The sequence below is a fragment of the Eschrichtius robustus genome, chromosome 13 (genome assembly GCF_028021215.1).
Source record: "Eschrichtius robustus isolate mEscRob2 chromosome 13, mEscRob2.pri, whole genome shotgun sequence".
Lineage (NCBI taxonomy): Eukaryota > Metazoa > Chordata > Mammalia > Artiodactyla > Eschrichtiidae > Eschrichtius > Eschrichtius robustus.
In genome coordinates, this window is record NC_090836.1 from 78,830,574 (window position 1) to 78,851,456 (window position 20,883).

Genomic DNA, 20,883 nt, shown 5'->3' on the forward strand with positions numbered 1-20,883 from the left:
ACTTTAAAATTTTTAGTTATTTTTCTTGATGTCTGATGAAATGACATAAAGAACAGTACTAGGCTAAGAAGATTTATATTTAATTCTAAACTTTTTATCCTAGAATTTTCACTTCACTGAGGGTGCAAAATTTACAGTTAAACACCACTTCTACCTTTCCTGGAAAACAAAGAATAGCACACAGCATAGCCAGTTTGAAATATCCAGTCAAATTTTAGTATTTCATAAGTAATCCAGCAGATGGGGCTAAAGGCATAGATCAAGCCAGCCCGTCTTCCATTCTACTGGTGTCTTGGTATACACCGTCAGCCCACAGATGGCAGCCTTGACTTAGGTGTCATGTTACAAGGTTCTGAACCTCTCCCTTTCTCTCTTATACATAAGGTCATATAATAATCACTGAAGCAAAAGAAAAAGAATGGCTGATCCCTTATTCTGGCCTATAAATATTATTTGAACTTTCCTAGGAATTTCTTTCTTTTTTTAAATATTAACTTAAGTAGTTCAGATACCTGTCATTTTGGAAGGATTAACTTCCAAATATCCTATTTTATAAAAAAATAAAATAGGATATTTTGTCAATATCCTATTTTATAAAAATTTGTCAACATCCTATTTTATAAAAAAAATTCAATATCCTATTTTATAAAAAAAATTCTAGTGAAATGATGGTAAAAGAATAAAGGGCTACTGGTCTTCCCCAGTGGCATAGTGGTTAAGAATCCGCCTGCCAATGCAGAGGACATAGGTTCGAGCCCTGGTCCGGGAAGATCCCACATGCCGCACAGCAACTAAGCCTGTGCACCACAACTACTGAGCCTGCGCTCTAGAGACTGAGGGCCACAACTGCTGAGCCCGTGTGCCACAACTACTGAAGCCCAAGTGCCTAGAGCCCGTGCTCCGCAACAAGAGAAGCCACCGCAATGAGAAGCCCGCGCATCGCAAGGAAGAGTAGCCCCCACTCACCGCAACTAGAGAAAAGCCTGCACACAGCAACGAAGACCCGATGCAGCCAAATTAATTAATTAATTTAAAAAAAAAAAAGAATAAAGGGCTATGAATCAGAAGAGCTGAGATCCAATCATCGTTCTGTTATTGTGCAAACACTAGGCACCAAGCAGGGCCTCAGTTTCATCTGCAAAAGGAAGCTTTGGAAGAGAGAGTCTATCCATGGCCTCTCAACAGTTGTTAAACTCCACAACAGCCTTATCCCTCTGTCTTTCTCTTCTTGCCCATGTTTACATTTGAATTTTTCTTTCGTGTATAAAATTAGAACATGATGTAGCTTTCGGGCATAATAAAAATAATTGTTGGCTTAATGAAAAACATACTGATTTAAAAGATCTAAGTCTTATTACTGTGTTATGCTCTTGGGTAAATAATACATCCATATGAAGGAAAAACGTGATTTCTACAGAACTTCTACAATCAGTCATTAGGTTTCATCTTCTCTACCACCTCAATGTCCTTTGAATTCATGCACATTCTGCATCCTTACTACTACCAGCCCGAGCCGCCACCATCCGCACTTGGACTACCACAAAGTCTCCTCTCTCATCCCAACGTTCAGCCATGTTCCCCTACAATCCATTCCTTCTCCTGCAGCCAGTTATTGGCCTAAAATACAAATCCGAGCAAATCCTTTCAGTGGGTTCCCTCCTGCCTTTAGGATAAAGTCCAAACTCTTCCACAAACCCTCCCTGACTTTCAACAGTATTGTAAAGGAAAACTAATAATAATTTAAAGCTACTTAGAGAATATAGCAAGTTAAGATACTTTCTAAATGTCAGGTGGTATTTTTTTAAAAGAACTCTTGCTAATTGTGAACTTTATATATATAAAATATCTACTGTTGGCCCTATGAAAATTCTTTTACCCAATCTCCTGTTTCTTTGTCAGATCATTAGTCACCACTGATTCCTTCACTTCCTTGCACCCTGTACGTTATTCAGCCCTTTTGTTTCATATTCTCTCTCCCATTAATCTCTTCTGTTCCATCCTCTTTAACTCCAGTTCTAATCAGCTCACAGCTAGATTACTGGAGTTTATGGAGGAAGGAAGGGAGATAGCCTCTTAACTAATCTCCCCAGCACTAGTTTACTCCAGATCCAAACCAAGCTGCTATCTATAAACCAGTTCCAGGTTGTTGCCTAAAATATATCTTCTTCATTTTATTCCTCTGCTTAGACTCTTCATCCCCCGCCTCCCCCGCCCACCGCCAACCCAATATAAAGTCCAGTCAGTCGTCCTTGCTAGGCATCTAAGATACCTCACAGTTTGATCCCAACCTTTTTAACTTTAACTTCCAAACACAAACCAGCACTCTAGCAAGACAATTATGGTGACTGCCTCCTGGCTTTGCTGGTTCCCACTGCTGCACCTTTTCTCAAATGTGCCCCTGAGTGAACTGATCTTTCTCAGGACTCTCTGTGTATTCAAATTCTTATATCCTTCAGGACCTGGTCAAGTCCTACCTCCTTCATAAAGCCTTCCCTATAGCAGCCTATGAATAAAGTATAGACATACTATATTTATGTATATTATATATAAAAATATTCTGTGATTTTCAACAGAATTTTTCAATAAGGCATTTTAAATTAAGTAAAGAAACAAAAATCCAAACATAGGAAAGAATCAAAAAGCATACTATTTCACTATGACAAAAAAGAGAAATGGCTAACTCTTCTGTGAGAGAATACAAATGTTCCATTTCCCTTAGAGAACTGATACCTTAATGCTACATAAAAATTGTTTACCCTTTTTCCATAGTCTTCATTTTAGTAAAAATGATACTTTAATCAAACAGTATTGCCAAGGACAAAATATCCATATATGTTTAGATAATTAAGGTTAAGTTTACTTTGAGCTATAATCTCCTAATTTTAATCATTATGCATTCCAGTAGTCTTGGGAAGTTGACTAATATATAAAACTAAAGTTAATATTGCTTGACAAGCAACAGTAAAATTGCTTGCATTTTCACAAGTGGTTTACATTTAAAACTCCTTAGATTTTTTAACAGCAGTCCGTTTTAAAAGTTACTTTTTTTACATAAAGGCAGCAAAGTCCTTAGATAAGCCAATGTAGCAATTAACAATTTCCAAATTATTTCTATTAAAGATGTTATTTTTAAATCCTATATTTACATATATATTTTGTTATATAAAACAATTTAAAAAGCATGTTTCTCCAAATATAATAATTCAACAGAAAACAAGCATGATATTCCATAAACACTAACATTCCCATGCCCATTTGGGTTCAAATCAATCATTTAATGACTGTCTATAAACAACTTATTGGTTTTTATGATATAATATAGTTCACTATACCTTAAGATCTTGCCTTGTGGCAAGAAGTTCAGATTCCTTCCCATAGAAATCAGACTGAAGCTGTTTTAGACTTTCCTGACTTTTTTCATAGGTATTTTGTAACACTGATATTTTCTGTTTCTCTGCTGCAAGTTCCTGTGCTGCTTGTGTTGACTGCTGCTGTAGTTTATTCTCAAGTTCTGTCTGAAACATACAATAGTTATTTAAAACAGTATGCATACCAAAAACCAGTTACAAATATAGAATGAAATCCACACAACTAAGATTCCTAAGAACAAACTGAATTGTAGTTATGCCCTAAAATTTTACTTTAATAAAGTGTAACTTACCTTATAGTTTACAAAATTAAAGAATTACAAAATTCAACCAGTCCCAATTTAAATGACAAAAAATGAAAACGCAATTAAATAAAGAAAAAAAAATTTCACTGAGAATTCCCAAGTACCAAGGTCTCAGGAAACTGAAAGTAACAACTACATTCTGATGGAAGATACAGTGCTGTATGCTTTAAAAGATGATCTAATTTAAGGTTGAACTATGGGAAATTTCTACATGAAATAATTAAAAAGCCATTACTAAGTTGAAGTATATTGTTTCTACTCCTTGAAATTCAAGAATAACAAGAAATTTCTACAGGTCATCTTTATTAACATCAAGGCAGAAAAAGAGAAGAAAATATTGCAGAGGTACAACTCCTCTAAACTCTAAACCTTCAGTCTTTAAGAAGATTCAGGAGATATGCACAAATTATGACATAAATAAAATATATGTAAGCATAGCATGAAAAGAAGCACTTGGCTTTTAAAATAAATACACTTCAATGAAACTGCTGTTGAAGTCATCAGCGACCCCCTTGTTCCAAAATACAATATTCATGTCCTTGTCCACATCTTATTGACATCCCAGCAGTCCTTCAAACAGTTGATGATGCCCCCTCCTAGAAACATTCTTCAACCTGGTTTCAAGGACATCTTGTGTTTTAGATTCTCCTCCTACCTCACTGGTCATTCCATCTTAAAATCTTTTACTAGCTCCTCCTCTTTTGTTTGATCTCTCAATACTGTATGACCCCAGGGTTCAGTCTCTAGCCCTCTTTTATTCTATATACAGTCTCTATTTAGAAGATCCCAACTAGACTCATTTTTATTAAGAATATAGATATAAAGTACTGTAGTTTACAGCTAGGCCTTGAAATATCTTTTTAGGATCTGTTAGGAATAAGATTGATATTGTATTGTGTGTAACCTGCACAATGTGGAAAGCAGATATATCTGTGCAAAATCTTTGCCTCTGTGCTGTCAGTGTGATGTGCTTTCTGCATGGTTATATACTACTAGTGATTTTATCAAAACTTCTAAAACTTAAATTACCTGGTAAAAGATCTGTAAGAGGCTGCATAAATGTTAGTTGGCACATAAAGACAATTGTAGAAGTTGAAGACATGATTGCTATATTTCAATGTTTATTCCCACTCAACATATTGCCTTCTAAGCTTTCTTTTGTTGTTCAAAGCATGATCTTAAAGATATGTTTAAGTTAATGGATGTAATGCAGGGTTCCTACACTGTCTTGGCGCATGTTGGTGGCCCTCTGTGCCCTAGATATATGCACACAGGGTGCAAGTAAAAAGCTACAGAGTGAAAGTTGGTTTGGATCCTCTTCATTTCATTTGTTTAGCTTTTCTGTTATTTTTCTCTACTTACAGGTATTCCTGTGAATAAATCCTTGTTAAGTTAAAAAATACATATTTTTTAAAATATTGTTTATTTACAATTGACTCCTGAATTTATGTCTCTAGCTCCAACCTCTCTGCCTGAACTCTGGGCTCATTATATCCAAGTACTTCCCTGACATCTTCACTTGAGTGATTGACAGATACCTATCTCAAGTAGAAATCTTGATTCCTGACAGCAACCCTCCTCCTCAAAAACATGCTACTTCCCCCAATAAATATGGCCATCTATCCAATGGCCATCTATCCACTTGCACAAGCCACAAACCTAGAATTATTCTAGATTCCTCCTTCCATCATCTCTCACTATCTAACCTATCAGCAAGTCCTGATGACTCAGCTTACAAAAGATATTCCCAAATCATCCACTGCTAACACTTTAGTTTACGCCATCATCTTGTACTTTCTAGACTACTGCAATAGTTTTTCAATGCCTTTCCTGCTTGCTCCTTTATGTCCCTTTAGTCAGATCCCACCATTCTCTGCTCAAAATCTCCTTATCGATTCTAATTATCCTTTGAACAAAATACATCATTCTCTGTTGTATGTTTATGCTTTTACCCCTGTCTACTTCTCTGAGCTCATCTCATATTACTCTTCCTCTCTCCACTATACTTAACCTATACTGGTCTCCGTTTTTAGAAAATACCAAGCTTGTTCTAGCCTTAAGATCTTTGCACTAGTTGTCCCGCCCCGACCACTATATGGATAGCTCTTGTATTTCATGTATCAGCTCAAATCTCCTCAGAGGGGCTTCTTTGATCACCCAACCTTTTAGTAGGACTCTGTCCCATCACTGTCTTTCACATCACCCTGTTTAAGTTTCTTCCCCCCAAGAAAGTTTAATAAGTCCATGAGAATAGGTTCCTCGTCTGTTCACAGCTACACCTCCAACACCTAGAACTGTGCCCATGGCACAGAATAGGTGCCTAGTAATATTTCTTGAATAAATGAATGACAAATAGATGGGAGGTGGACAAATAGAGCCCAGGACATCCATTAAGAGACTTTTATAATAGTCCACATAAGAGAAAAAAATAGCCTGGACTAAGACTGTGGCAGTTGGGAAATAAGAAAAGGGGATAGATTCAAGAGAGCTAGGAGGCAGATTGCCAGGAGGTAGTGCTAACTGCCTATGGAGGAAAGGGGGTTCATCACCCCACACATTATCTGATAACATCCCACATTACCTCCAATTTAGAGTCTTCACGACGAAGAATTCCTGGACATTGTTTTTCGTGTTGAAGACTACACTGTGTGTTTTTTTTTTTTTTTTTTTTTGGTAGAATACTACTTCTTTTCTTTAACATTTTCCCTCCCACAAATCTAGTTTTCTTTCTCTTCAATCACCTTTATGGCTCAAATAAGCCCTCTACAAAGTCTCAACACTGATCATAATTGCCCTCTGGGTTCATATTTGGGCCTTCATTTTGCTTACTCTAAATGACAGGCTCATTCAATCATTCATTTTTTTAAAAATCATTGATAGCTTATTTGTTAGAAAACACAGTTCTCTGACTTTGAGGAATTCAAATCTATTAGTGGGTAAGTTAAATAAAAGAAAATTTAAAAAAATAAAAAGATCAATGTAACAGCTTGATAATGGGTTTAACAGAAGTAAACCCAAAGTTCCAAAGGAGAATACAGGAGGGTCAGTCATTTACAATTTATCCTTCACAAGCTTATCAGTTTTTGCTCTAAAACAGGTCTGACTACATTTCTCCCTTCTAAAGATTTTTACCTTTAGTCTTCCAATATTAAAAATTTAAAGTGGAAACAACTATACAACATCTACTGTGATCTGACTTCATCCAATTCTGTAGCCTTATCTCCCCTCACTTCTCCACTTACGAGGTATTCCAACAGCAAATCTTCTATAATGACATTTTTTTAAGTTTCGCAAACTTTGCTAATATTGTTTCCTCTCCTTTGAAATATCTAATTTCCTCTTTTTTTAACCTTTCAAAATTAGGATAGTCTTCAACGACACAGTTCAAATGCTAGCTCCTCTAAAAAGCCAGTCGAAATTTCCATTAAGTTCTAATTTTTCTCATTCTCCTTCTTACTACAGTTTTCTTTTTCCTTACATACCTGATTCCTCATTAAATTATAGGCTACTTGAGAATAGGGGCCATTTCCTATTCATTCTGTATTCCCACATTAGGTTTCAAATAAGGTTGGTACAGGAACTGATGACTTATATAGCCTTGCTGGATCCTTTATCTGTGACTCCCAAACAATCACAATCACATTTAAAAAATGTATGTATATGTGTGTTTCATATAGATAGATAGATAGATATAGATATATATGGGGTGTGTGTGTGTGTGTGTACACATACACATCTATACCCATTTAAACTTTATCCTTGTTTTCCTATTTCACTGTGGCCCAGTGAAAAGTTTCCAGAGACCATCACTGTATGGTTTACCATGCACAATGACACTCTTAGATCATAGTTTGCTACACTTATATATAATATCCAACAACTATTTTGCTTCCACATAGCACTGGGCACACACAGTACTAGGTACTTTAAATACATTATCGCAATCTTTTTTTTTTAATAGATCTTAACTGAAGTATAATTGCTTCAAATTATCTCAACCTTTACAACTCTATGACCCTATTTTATTTAGCTCAGAAAGATGTATCACTTTCCTGTGACCATAAACCTAATGTGCGTCACACAGAATTTAAATTCAAATTTGCCTGGCTCTAAAATTTATCTTCTTTCCATGATAGTACACTGCTCCTCAATAAAACCAAACAATTCTTGCCTTTCAGTGATTCTCTAGGTACTCCAAATTCCAAGTCTAATTTATAGAGACTGGCTATCCACCCAACACTCCCCCAAAATGCTGTCCTCTCCAAGGTTAAAGGTGTTCCTTTTTCTAGCATTCATACACTGACACAAGTGAACTACTGCTATGAATGTTTGTGACATCCCCCCCCCCAAATTCATGTTGAAGCCTAGATCAAATGTGATGGTATTTGGATGTGGAGTCTTTGGGAGGTCATTAGGTCATGAGGGTGGAGCCCTCGTGAATGGGATTAGTGCCCTTATAAGAAGAAACACAAGAGATAATCTCTCTCAGTCATATAAGGATACAGCAAGAAGACAGCTGTCTGCAAGCCAGAAAGTGGGCCCTCACCAGACACTCAATATGCCAGTGCCTTTATCTTAAACTTCCCAGCCTGCAGAACTGTGAGAAATAAATGCTTATTTTTTAAACCACCTAGTCTATGGTATTTTTGTTATAACAGTCCCAAGTAAGACAACTACCAATAAGAACATTTCCTCTGAATCTCAAAATCCTTAAGGTGTCATCTAGTAAAGCCATGCAAAGTACAGGCAATATATATTAATCATAAATCTGGAAGAAATCTTATTATAACTAATAATTTAATAAAAAAGAAAATGTGCTAAAAATAGTTGTTGGGTTTTTTTTTAATTTACTAAGTCATGATGTTATAAAAATGAAGATATAAGGAAAACTTGAATATGAGGCTAATAGATTTTGGGAAAATATGACCTCAAGATATCAAATCATAGAACAAAATACATACTATGATAATTATATCCTGATGTATGATTATATATAACACACCCAAAAAAAGGATAGACAAATTTGTCTACTCTTGTTTGTGTTATTAGAAAATTACTCTTTTGTAAAATGGCCATAATAATAGTTATAAAAATAGTGGTCAACATAAAATATGTATTTGTGGGGTTAATTTTTTTCTCTAGTGATGTGACAAGCCAACTATTAATAACATGACATATTTTGTTTGTTTTACATACTAGGGATCTTATATCTTTCTTCTCCATGAACTAATTAATATGCACACACCAACAGTGGGGAAAACCTCGTTTTGTTCAAATATTAAGTTCAATCCACTTTTATCAAGTCTTAGTCTGGACAAGTATTAAAACTTACTTAAGGATGAAGAACGGATGCTTAATAATAAATCAGGATAGGTTTGGAAATGGAAACCATTATGATATAACTTAAAAAACCAAACAATTATAACTATATGAAACCTATACTACTGAATATTTAAATATATCTCAATTTGTGATTTTTGTTCTTGATTATATTCCCTTAATGATGATAATTTATTTTTAAATTCCTTTAAAATTTTCTAATACACTAGAAATGTATAAATTATTCTCTTAACATAGTTAGTTATATGTTATTTTACAAAAAGCTAGTTTTATGCCTATCAGACAAATGATTAGTGCTAGAATTTCAAATAAGAATTATCTAACAACATGGTTATAGTGAATGGAAATCCAGACATAGATATTTAATCATACAATTAAGTGCATTTATACATTTAACTTAGAAAAAAATTTGAGCATATGTAAAATTTTCTTTGTTGTAACTCATCTGTGTTACTATCATACTGTTATTTTAACTGCAAAGTTTTTCTTGCCATAAAAAGTAAACAAATATATCACTACCTTCTGTGAAACAGCAATTTTAACCTCTCCTTGGAGTGCTTCAATTTGCTTTTTCTTCTGTTCAGTCAATTGCTTTAGCTCATTTATGTTACTCTGAAGTTGTTGTTCTTCTTTTTCCTTTTGTGTTAAACTATTCTGGGCCTGTATGACTTGTCCCTGCATTGAACTGAGCTCCAGCTTCAGCTGATGAGAAGTCTAAAAGAAAATAAAACCTGTTTAGCATTCATTTATCCATGCAACACACATTTATTGAGTACCTATTCATGCCAAGCACTACTCTAAGTAGAAACTACTGAGTCTATTGGCCACAAATAATCAGTAGTAAACCCAAAAGAAAAATCCCTACCCTCATGGAGCTTTCATAACTGACAGTATTCACTACTGGATGACATGCTGGATTAATCTTCAATATTTGTTTAATCTTCCCTTCCTTTTTAACTTATAATTATACATTTGGATAGAGCTTGCAAATGAATTAGATTAGTATTCCCTTATATCATAGAAAAAGGGAAAATCAACATCGATCTTTAGATTGCTGAAATGTCTACTGTTTTGATATTCTCAAAATGCTAACTGCATTCCCTGACGGTCCAGTGGTTAGGACTCGGTGCTTTCACTGCCAGGCCTGGGTTCGACCCCTGGTCGGGGAACTAAGATCCCTGCAAGCAGCACAGTGGGGCCAAAAACAATAAAATAAATATTTTTTTTAAAAAAATGCTAAATGAGCCTGTTGGCCACAGTGAATCAGAAAGGATAGCTTCGAGGCGCCAGAGAAGATGGCGGAAGAGTAAGACGCGGAGATCACCTTCCTTCCCACAGATACAGTAGAAATACATCTACACGTGGAACTGCTCCTACAGAACACCCACTGAACGCTGGCAGAAAACGTCAGACCTCCAAAAAGGCAAGAAACTCCCCCCGTACTTGGGTAGGGCAAAAGAAAAACGAAATAACAGAGACAAAAGAATAGGGACGGCACCTGCACCAGTGGGAGGGAGCTGTGAAGGAGGAAAGATTTCCACGCACTAGGAAGCCCCTTCGCGGGCAGAGACTGCGGGTGGCAGAGGGGGGAAGCTTCGGAGCCACGGAGGAGAGCGCAGCCACAGGGGTGCGGAGGGCAAAGTGGAGAGATTCCCACACGGAGGATCAGTGCCGACCAGCACTCACCAGCCCGAGAGGCTTGTCTGCTCACCCGCCGGGGCGGGCGGGGCTGGGAGCTGAGGCTCGGACTTCCGTTGGATCACAGGGAGAGGACTGGGGTTGGCGGCGTGAACACAGCCTGAAGGGGTTAGTGCACCACAGCTAGCCGGGAGGGAGTCCGGGAAAAAGTCTGCAGCTGCCAAAGAGGCAAGAGACTTTTTCTTCCCTCTTTGTTTCCTGGTGCGCGAGGAGAGGGGATTCAGAGCGCCGCCTAAACGAACTTCAGAGACTGGCGCGAGCCGCGGCTATCAGCGCGGATCCCACAGCAACAGGGGCGCAGAGGAAAAAACGGAGAGATTCCCGCACAGAGGCTCGGTGCCGAGCAGCACTCAGCAGCCCGAGAGGCTTGTCTGCTCACCCGCCGGGGCGGGCGGGGCTGGGAGCTGAGGCTCAGCTTCAGTCGGATTGCAGGGAGAGGGCTGGGGTTGGCGGCGTGAACACAGCCTGAAGGGGTTGGCGCACCACAGCTGGCTGGGAGGGAGTCCGGGAAAAAGTCTGCAGCTGCCGAAGAGGCAAGAGACTTTTTCTTGCCTCTTTGTTTCACGGCGCGCAAGGAGAGGGGATTCAGAGCGCCGCCTAAACGAACTCCAGAGACGGGCGCGAGCCGCGGTGATCAGCGCGGACCCCAGAGACGGGCGTGAGACGCTGGGGCTGCTGCTGCCGCCTCCAAAAAGCCTGTGTGTGAGCACAGGTCACTCACCACACCGCCCCTCCTGGTAGCCTGTGCAGCCAGCCACTGCCAGGGTCCCGTGATCCAGGGACAACTTCCCCGGGAGAACACACTGCGCGCCTCAGGCTGGTGCAACGTCACGCCGGCCTCTAACGCCACCTCCTCTGTACCCCTCCCTCCCCGCGGGCTGAGTGAGCCAGAGCCCCCGAAGCAGCTGCTCCTTTAACCCCGTCCTGTCTGGGCGAGGAACAGACGCCCTCAGGCGACCTACACACAGAGGTGGGTCCAAATCCAAAGCTGATCTCCAGGAGCTGTGCGAACAGAGAAGAGAAGGGGAAATCTCTCCCAGCAGCCTCAGAAGCAGCGGATTAAAACTCCACAAACAACTTGATGTGCCTGCATCTGTTGAATACCTGAATAGACAATGAATCATCCCAAATTCAGGAGGTGGACTTTGGGAGCAGGATATATTAATTTTTCCCCTTTTCCTTTTTTTGTGAGTGTATATGTATATGCTTCTGGGTGAGATTTTGTCTGTATAGCTTTGCTTTATAATAGCTTTATTTTACTTCACTATATTATAGCCTCTTTCTTTCTTTCTTTCTATTTTTTCTCCCTTTTACTCTGAGCCGTGTGGACGAAAGGCTCTTAGTGCTCCAGCCAGGCATCAGGGCCGTACCTCTGAGGTGGGAGAGCCAACTTCAGGACACTGGTCCACAAGAGACCTCCCAGCTCCACGTAATACCAAACGGCAAAAATCTCTCAGAGATCTCCATCTCAACATCAAGACCCAGCATCACTCAATGACCAGCAAGCTACAGTGCTGAACACCCTATGCCAAACAACTAGCAAGACAGGAACACAGCCCCATCCATTAGCAGAGAGGCTGCCTAAAATCATAATAAGGCCACAGACACCCCAAAATACACCACCAGACGTGGACGTGCCCACCAGAAAGACAAGATCCAGCCTCATCCACCAGAACTCAGGCACTAGTTCCCTCCACCAGGAAGCCTACACAACCCACTGAACCAACCTTAGCCACTGGGGACAGATACCAAAAACAACGGGAACTACGAACCTGCAGCCTGTGAAAAGGAGACCCCAAACACAGTAAGATAAGCAAAATGAGACGACAGAAAAACACACAGCAGATGAAGGAGCAGGGTCAAAACACACCAGACTTAACAAATGAAGAGGAAATAGGTAGTCTACCTGAAAAAGAATTCAGAATAATGATAGTAAGGATGATCCAAAATCTTGGAAATAGAATAGACAAAATGCAAGAAACATTTAACAAGGACGTAGAAGAACTAAAGAGGAACCAAGCAATGATGAAAAACACAATAAATGAAATTAAAAATACTCTAGATGGGATCAATAGCAGAATAACTGAGGCAGAAGAAAGGATAAGTGACCTGGAAGAAAAAATGGTGGAAATAACTACTGCAGAGCAGGATAAAGAAAAAAGAATGAAAAGAACTGAGGACAGTCTCAGAGACCTCTGGGACAACATTAAACGCACCAACATTCGAATTATAGGGGTCCCAGAAGAAGAAGAGAAAAAGAAAGGGACTGAGAAAATATTTGGAGAGATTATAGTTGAAAACTTCCCTAATATGGGAAAGGAAATAGTTAATCAAGTCCTGGAAGCACAGAGAGTCCCATACAGGATAAACCCAAGGAGAAACACGCCAAGACACATATTAATCAAACTGTCAAAAATTAAATATAAGGAAAACATATTAAAAGCAGCAAGGGAAAAACAACAAATAACACACAAGGGAATCCCCATAAGGTTAACATCTGATCTTTCAGCAGAAACTCTGCAAGCCAGAAGGGAGTGGCAGGATATACTTAAAGTGATGAAGGAGAAAAATCTACAACCAAGATTACTCTACCCAGCAAGGATCTCATTCAGATTCGATGGAGAAATTAAAATCTTTACAGACAAGCAAAAGCTGAGAGAGTTCAGCACCACCAAACCAGCTTTACAACAAATGCTAAAGGAACTTCTCTAGGCAAGAAACACAAGAGAAGGAAAACACCTACAATAACAAACCCAAAACATTTAAGAAAATGGGAATAGGAACATACATATCGATAATTACCTTGAATGTAAATGGATTAAATGCTCCCACCAAAAGACACAGGCTGGCTGAATGGATACAAAAACAAGACCCATATATATGCTGTCTACAAGAGACCCACTTCAGACCTAGAGGCACACACAGACTGAAAGTGAGGGGATGGAAAAAGATATTCCATGCAAATGGAAATCAAAAGAAAGCTGGAGTAGCAATTCTCATATCAGACAAAATAGACTTTAAAATAAAGACTATTACAAGAGACAAAGAAGGACACTATATAATGATCAAGGGATCGATCCAAGAGGAAGGTATAACAAATGTAAATATTTATGCACCCAACATAGGAGCACCTCAATACATAAGGCAAATACTAACAGCCATAAAAGGGGAAATCGACAGCAACACAATCATAGTAGGGGACTTTAACACCCCACTTTCACCAATGGACAGATCATCCAAAATGAAAATAAATAAGGAAACACAAGCTTTAAATGATACATTAAACAAGATGGACTTAATTGATATTTATAGGACATTCCACCCAAAAACAACAGAATACACATTTTTCTCAAGTGCTCATGGAACATTCTCCAGGATAGATCATATCTTGGGTCACAAATCAAGCCTTGGTAAATTTAAGAAAATTGAAATCGTATCAAGTATCTTTTCCGACCACAATGCTATGAGACTAGATATCAATTACAGGAAAAGATCTGTAAAAAATACAAACACATGGAGGCTACACAATACACTAATTAATAATGAAGTGATCACTGAAGAAATCAAAGGGGAAATCGAAAAATACCTAGAAACAAATGACAATGGAGATACGACGACCCAAAACCTATGGGACGCAGCAAAAGCAGTGCTAAGAGGGAAGTTTACAGCAATACAAGCCTACCTCAAGAAACAGGAAACATCTCGAATAAACAACCTAACCTTGCACCTAAAGCAGTTAGAGAAAGAAGAACAAAAAAACCCCAAAGCCAGCAGAAGGAAAGAAATCATAAAGATTAGGTCAGAAATAAATGAAAAAGAAATGAAGGAAACAATAGCAAAAATCAATGAAACTAAAAGCTGGTTCTTTGAGAAGATAAACAAAATTGATAAACCATTAGCCAGACTCATCAAGAGAAAAAGGGAGAAGACTCAAATCAATAGAATTAGAAATGAAAAAGGAGAAGTAACCACTGACACTGCAGAAATACAAAAGATCATGAGATTACTACAAGCAACTCTATGCCAATAAAATGGACAACCTGGAAGAAATGGACAGATTCTTAGAAATGCACAAACTGCCGAGACTGAACCAGGAAGAAATAGAAAGTATGAACAGACCAATCACAAGCACTGAAATTGAAACTGTGATTAGAAACCTTCCAACAAACAAAAGCCCAGGACCAGATGGCTTCACAGGCGAATTCTATCAAACATTTAGAGAAGAGCTAACACCTATCCTTCTCAAACTCTTCCAAAATATTGCAGAGGGAGGAACACTCCCAAACTCATTCTACGAGGCCACCATCACCCTGATACCAAAACCAGACAAAGATGTCACAAAGAAAGAAAACTACAGGCCAATATCACCGATGAACATAGATGCAAAAATCCTCAACAAAATACTAGCAAACAGAATCCAACAGCACATTAAAAGGATCATACACCATGATCAAGTGGGGTTTATCCCAGGAATGCAAGGATTCTTCAATATACGCAAATCAATCAATGTGATACACCATATTAACAAATTGAAGGAGAAAAACCATATGATCATCTCAATCGATGCAGAGAAAGCTTTCGACAAAATTCAACACCCATTTATGATAAAAGCCCTGCAGAAAGTAGGCATAGAGGGAACTTTCCTCAACATGATAAAGGCCATATATGACAAACCCACAGCCAACATTGTCCTCAATGGTGAAAAACTGAAACCATTTCAACGAAGATCAGGAACAAGACAAGGTTGCCCACTCTCACCACTATTATTCAACATAGTTTTGGAAGTGTTAGCCACAGCAATCAGAGAAGACAAAGAAATAAAAGGAATCCAAATCGGAAAGGAAGAAGTAAAGCTGTCACTATTTGCAGATGACATGATACTATACATAGAGAATCCTAAAGATGCTACCAGAAAACTCCTAGAGCTAATCAATGAATTTGGTAAAGTAGCAGGATACAAAATTAATGCACAGAAATCTCTTGCATTTCTATACACTAATGACGAAAAATCTGAAAGTGAAATTAAGAAAACACTCCCATTTACCATTGCAACAAAAAGAATAAAATATCTAGGAATAAACCTACCTAAGGAGACAAAAGACCTGTATGCAGAAAATTATAAGACACTGATGAAAGAAATTAAAGATGATACAAATAGATGGAGAGATATACCATGTTCCTGGATTGGAAGAATCAACATTGTGAAAATGACTCTACTACCCAAAGCAATCTACAGATTAAATGCAATCCCTATCAAACTACCACTGGCATTTTTCACAGAACTAGAACAAAAAATTTCACAATTTGTATGGAAACACAAAAGACCCCGAATAGCCAAAGCAATCTTGAGAACGAAAAATGGAGCTGGGGGAATCAGGCTCCCTGACTTCAGACTATATTACAAAGCTACAGTAATCAAGACAGTTTGGTACTGGCACAAAAACAGAAATATAGATCAATGGAACAGGATAAAAAGCCCAGAGATAAACCCACACACATATGGTCACCTTATCTTTGATAAAGGAGGCAAGCATATACAGTGGAGAAAAGACAGCCTCTTCAATAAGTGGTGCTGGGAAAATTGGACAGGTACATGTAAAAGTATGAAATTAGAACACTCCCTGACACCATGCACAAAAATAAACTCAAAATGGATTAAAGACCTAAATGTAAGGCCAGACACTATCAAACTCTTAGAGGAAAACATAGGCAGAACACTCTATGACATACATCACAGCAAGATTCTTTTTGACCCAGCTCCCAGAGAAATGGAAATAAGAACACAAATAAACAAATGGGACCTAATGAAACTTAAAAGCTTTTGCACAGCAAAGGAAACCATAAACAAGACCAAAAGACAACCATCAGAATGGGAGAAAATATTTGCAAATGAAGCTACTGACAAAGGATTAATCTCCAAGATTTACAAGCAGCTTATGCAGCTCAATAACAAAAAAACGAACAACCCAATCCAAAAATGGGCAGAAGACCTAAATAGACATTTCTCCAAAGAAGATATACAGATGGCCTACAGACACATGAAAGAATGCTCAACATCATTAATCATTAGAGAGATGCAAATCAAAACTACAATGAGATATCATCTCACACCGGTCAGAATGGCCATCATCAAAAAATCTAGAAACAATAAATGCTGGAGAGGGTGTGGAGGAAAGGGAACACTCTTGCACTGTTGGTGGAAATGTAAATTGATACAGCCACTATGGAGAACAGTATGGAGGTTCCTTAAAAAACTACAAATAGAACTACCATACGACCCAGCAATCCCACTACTGGGCATATACCCTGAGAAAACCATAGGTCAAAAAGAGTCATGTACCAAAATGTTCATTGCAGCTCTATTTACAATAGCCAGGACATGGAAGCAACCTAAATGCCCATCGACAGATGAATGGATAAAGAAGATGTGGCACATATATACAATGGAATATTACTCAGCCATAAAAAGAAATGAAATGGAGGTATTTGTAATGAGGTGGATGGAGTTAGAGTCTGTCATACAGAGTGAAGTAAGTCAGAAAGAGAAAAACAAATACAGTATGCTAACACATATATATGGAATCTAAGGGAAAAAAAAAAAAAAAAAAGGCCATGAAGAACCTAGTGGCAAGACGGGAATAAAGACATAGACCTACTAGAGAATGGACTTGAGGATATGGAGAGGGGGTGGGGTGAGATGTGACAGGGTAAGAGAGTGTCATGGACATATATACACTACCAAATGTAAAATAGATAACTAGTGGGAAGCAGCCGCATAGCACAGGGAGATCAGCTCGGTGCTTTGTGACCACCTAGAGGGGTGGGATGGGGAGGGTGGGAGGGAGGGAGATGCAAGAGGGAAGAGAAATGGGAACATATTGTATATGTATAACTGATTCACTTTGTTATAAAGCAGAAGCTAACACACCATTGTAAGGCAGTTATACTTCAATAAAGATGTTTAAAAAAAAAAAAAAGAAAGGATAGCTTCAGATTAACTGTGATAAAACCAAAATAATTTTTGGCAAATATGTTTAGTATCTGTCTGATAACACTAAACTAAACAATAGTTTCCTCATTTAGAGATTTGAGGCATATTTTGCTACCACCTTATTTTAACAATCTACTAGGACATATTTCTGTTCAAAATTAGATATCATATAGAAGTCACACTGAGGTTCCTCTGTGGCCAAGGTGAACTACACTAACTCTCACCCTTCCAGCCAAAGTCATGTTTTCATATTTTATGCATATTTCATTAAGAACCTAATTTGAGCATCTGACCATTCAAAGTTACTTTTGAAAAAGTTTCAGTGCTATATATGGATGCTTCAGCTTATCTTCAATACAAAGGGAAATATTTTTGTGCAAAACAGGAGTCAGGTAGTGTTAATAATGATGATTATGTTATAACCAATGATAAATAGCTAACATTTGACTATTTATTTTGTTACAGTTAGTATTCTGAGCACTTTGAAATATATTAACCCATTTATTTCTCACAATAATCCTATGACACAGATTCTACTATTAGCCCCATCTTACTGCCGAGGAAACTGGAGCACAGAGAGAGCAAGTCATCTGCCTAAGACAAGGCAAAACAGCATAGCTAATAATTGGCAGTCAGGATATAAATTTGCACAATCTGGATTCACAGCTTGGGCATTAAACCTCCATAATTTTGCCACTTACATGGCTGGCATATAAAGCACAGGTGTCTTCTTTCAATCAACAACCAGAACACAATCACACTAAAGACTTGTCAGGACTATGTTTTGCTGCTTTATCAAATCTGATCTCTAGAAAACTACATGCCTGGACTCTAGCTGCTAGAGGTATGTCTTCAGAGATATATTATACCCATTTATTTACTCGTTTGCTTGTTTGTTTTGATGGAGAACAATAGAAGCATTAACCATAGAAAAATCTCTTAATTGTTATAGAACCATTATCAAATATGCCATTAATATAAATGTCCATGAAATAAAGAGCCCTTAAAATGTCATTTCTATGGAAAATCTATTGACTTTTTTTTTTTTTTTTAATTTTATTTATTTATTTATTTATTTAGTTTTGGCTGCGTTGGGTCTTCGTTGCTGTGCGAGGGCTTTCTCTAGTTGTGGCAAGCGGGGGCCACTCTTCATCGCGGCGCGCGGGCCTCTCGCTATCGCGGCCTCTCTTGTTGCGGAGCACAAGCTTCACACGCGCAGGCTCAGTAGTTGTGGCTCACGGGCCTAGTTGCTCCACGGCATGTGGGATCTTCCCAGACCAGGGCTCGAACCCGTGTCCCCTGCATTGGCAGGCAGACTCTCAACCACTGCGCCACCAGGGAAGCCCTATTGACTTTTTTTATCCATAGTAATGTACCTTAATCTAGATTATCTAATTAGAACTCTCTAGTTAGTTGACTCAATTTTCTACCTTTATTAATTATAATCCTTTATTTTGGGCCTTTTATTAAACTAGCTTAAATCTTTTTAGTAGTAGGTAGAACACAAATGAAAAAACCTTCTTTTGACTTAAGTATTGTGAAAATATTTTGAAAATATAAAGACCTTATTATGCTTTACATATTTTTTGTTATAGAAAAAAAATCTTACCTCCTTCTCTTTTTCAAGTGACTTTTTCAGTTCATTCTGTTCCTTATGCGTGCTTTCTGTCTGTACTTGAAGTTGTTGCTTTAATTCTTTGCACGTTTTCTCCTATAAAAATGGAAACTACATTATGCAGAAAATATCTGTAGTGAATTTAAGAATTTTGGTTTACAATCTCAGTAAGATCCACACAAGGAAATAAACCAGAATCACTGATGATTTAAGATGGGACAAAATCATCCATTTCAATAAAAAAAACAGGCAAATATTATAGCAGTAAATGGGGAGGGAGAGGAAAAGGCTAAGAGTTTCTATTATCAGCCCATTGTCACAATAAATACTTCAGATAATATTTAGACAAGATTTTAGAATACTTTGGAAACCACATTTTTATGTCACAGAATTAATTAATTAACATACTATTTTAAAAGTAGAATAATGGGCTTCAAAAAATGGAAGCAAATTTTTTTAAAGTATTGAAACAACAAATAAAAATAATCACATATAACTTAAGAGGGAAGATGTACAGATAGATGTTTCCTCCAAACAGAAAGGAACATGAAAGTAACATACGATAATCATGTTTTTTATGCTACTCAACACTTTCACTGACCTTCATATTGAGAACAAAAGAATTTTACTTTTGCTATTATTCTGTGTTATTCTGGGTTAAAATATTTCTGAGAATACATTCCTCTTTACGCATTTCCTGAGACTCAGATTTTTTTTCTCTATAGTTTAAATATTTTTTACAGTATCTCTAAGACATGGTATTATCTAGAGTTTTAGAAAATTGAATAAAGAAAGTTTATAGCACCACAGTTAAAAGTCATTAAGATCTTTCTGGTCTTCTTTCTTTTTTTTTTTTTTCACAGTCAAGTCAAAAACATTTCAACTAGTAGCTATATTCCCTGTGGAAGTGTCCCTGAGGACAAACATGCTGCAGTCCTTCCCAAATCTAGCACCAGACCCAGAATAGAGAAAGACTATATACTCAACTGAAAATTTTCTGGGCCATTGGAAAATTACACACACAAACACCAATATCTTTTTCTCAGGTTAAGTAATCCCAATTCCTTTCCTCTAAGAACACTTAAAATCACTTAAATGCAAGGTGAAAAGTCAACAGTGAATTAAGCAGAAGAGTCACTATATTTTAAATAAAATTCACTTCTACCTAAGAAAGTAAACATAAATAACTAACCAAATCTAATACAGCAGCTTTTCCTTTCTGATTTTCCTTTTCAAATTCACTTTTGGAGTTCTTCAAAGAATCAGAAACTTTTGATAATTTCTCTTTTGCTGCAGAAAGCTCTGCTACTAGAGTTTCTTTCTCCATCTTCACTTTTTGTAGTTCTGTTACTGCCGTGTGAATTTTGTTATTCAATTCCTTGTGCTGCATCTTTGCATCTTGACTTAAATTTTCAATTTCTTGTTTAAGGACTTTTTTTTCTTCTTCTTGCTTGGTAAGCATTTGCTTAATATTTTCAAGCGCTTCAGATTTCTTCTGTAGATCCAACTTTGTATTGGATACTCTAAATATTTAAGAAACAATTTCTTTAATAATGTATATTTACC

General features: G+C 37.6%; 1 protein-coding gene across 2 annotated transcripts in view; it reads right to left on the reverse strand.

Moving 5' to 3' along the window:
• Nucleotides 1-20,883, reverse strand: part of EEA1 (early endosome antigen 1) — a 134,862-nt gene that overhangs the window by 12,031 nt on the left and 101,948 nt on the right. For both annotated transcript variants that reach the window (XM_068560277.1, XM_068560278.1), the window contains 4 exons: nucleotides 20,510-20,840; nucleotides 19,312-19,413; nucleotides 9,533-9,727; nucleotides 3,333-3,515 (listed from right to left, as the gene is read on the reverse strand). In XM_068560277.1, the coding sequence (XP_068416378.1) occupies nucleotides 3,333-3,515; nucleotides 9,533-9,727; nucleotides 19,312-19,413; nucleotides 20,510-20,840 (811 nt within the window). The remainder of the gene's footprint in view (nucleotides 1-3,332; nucleotides 3,516-9,532; nucleotides 9,728-19,311; nucleotides 19,414-20,509; nucleotides 20,841-20,883) is intronic.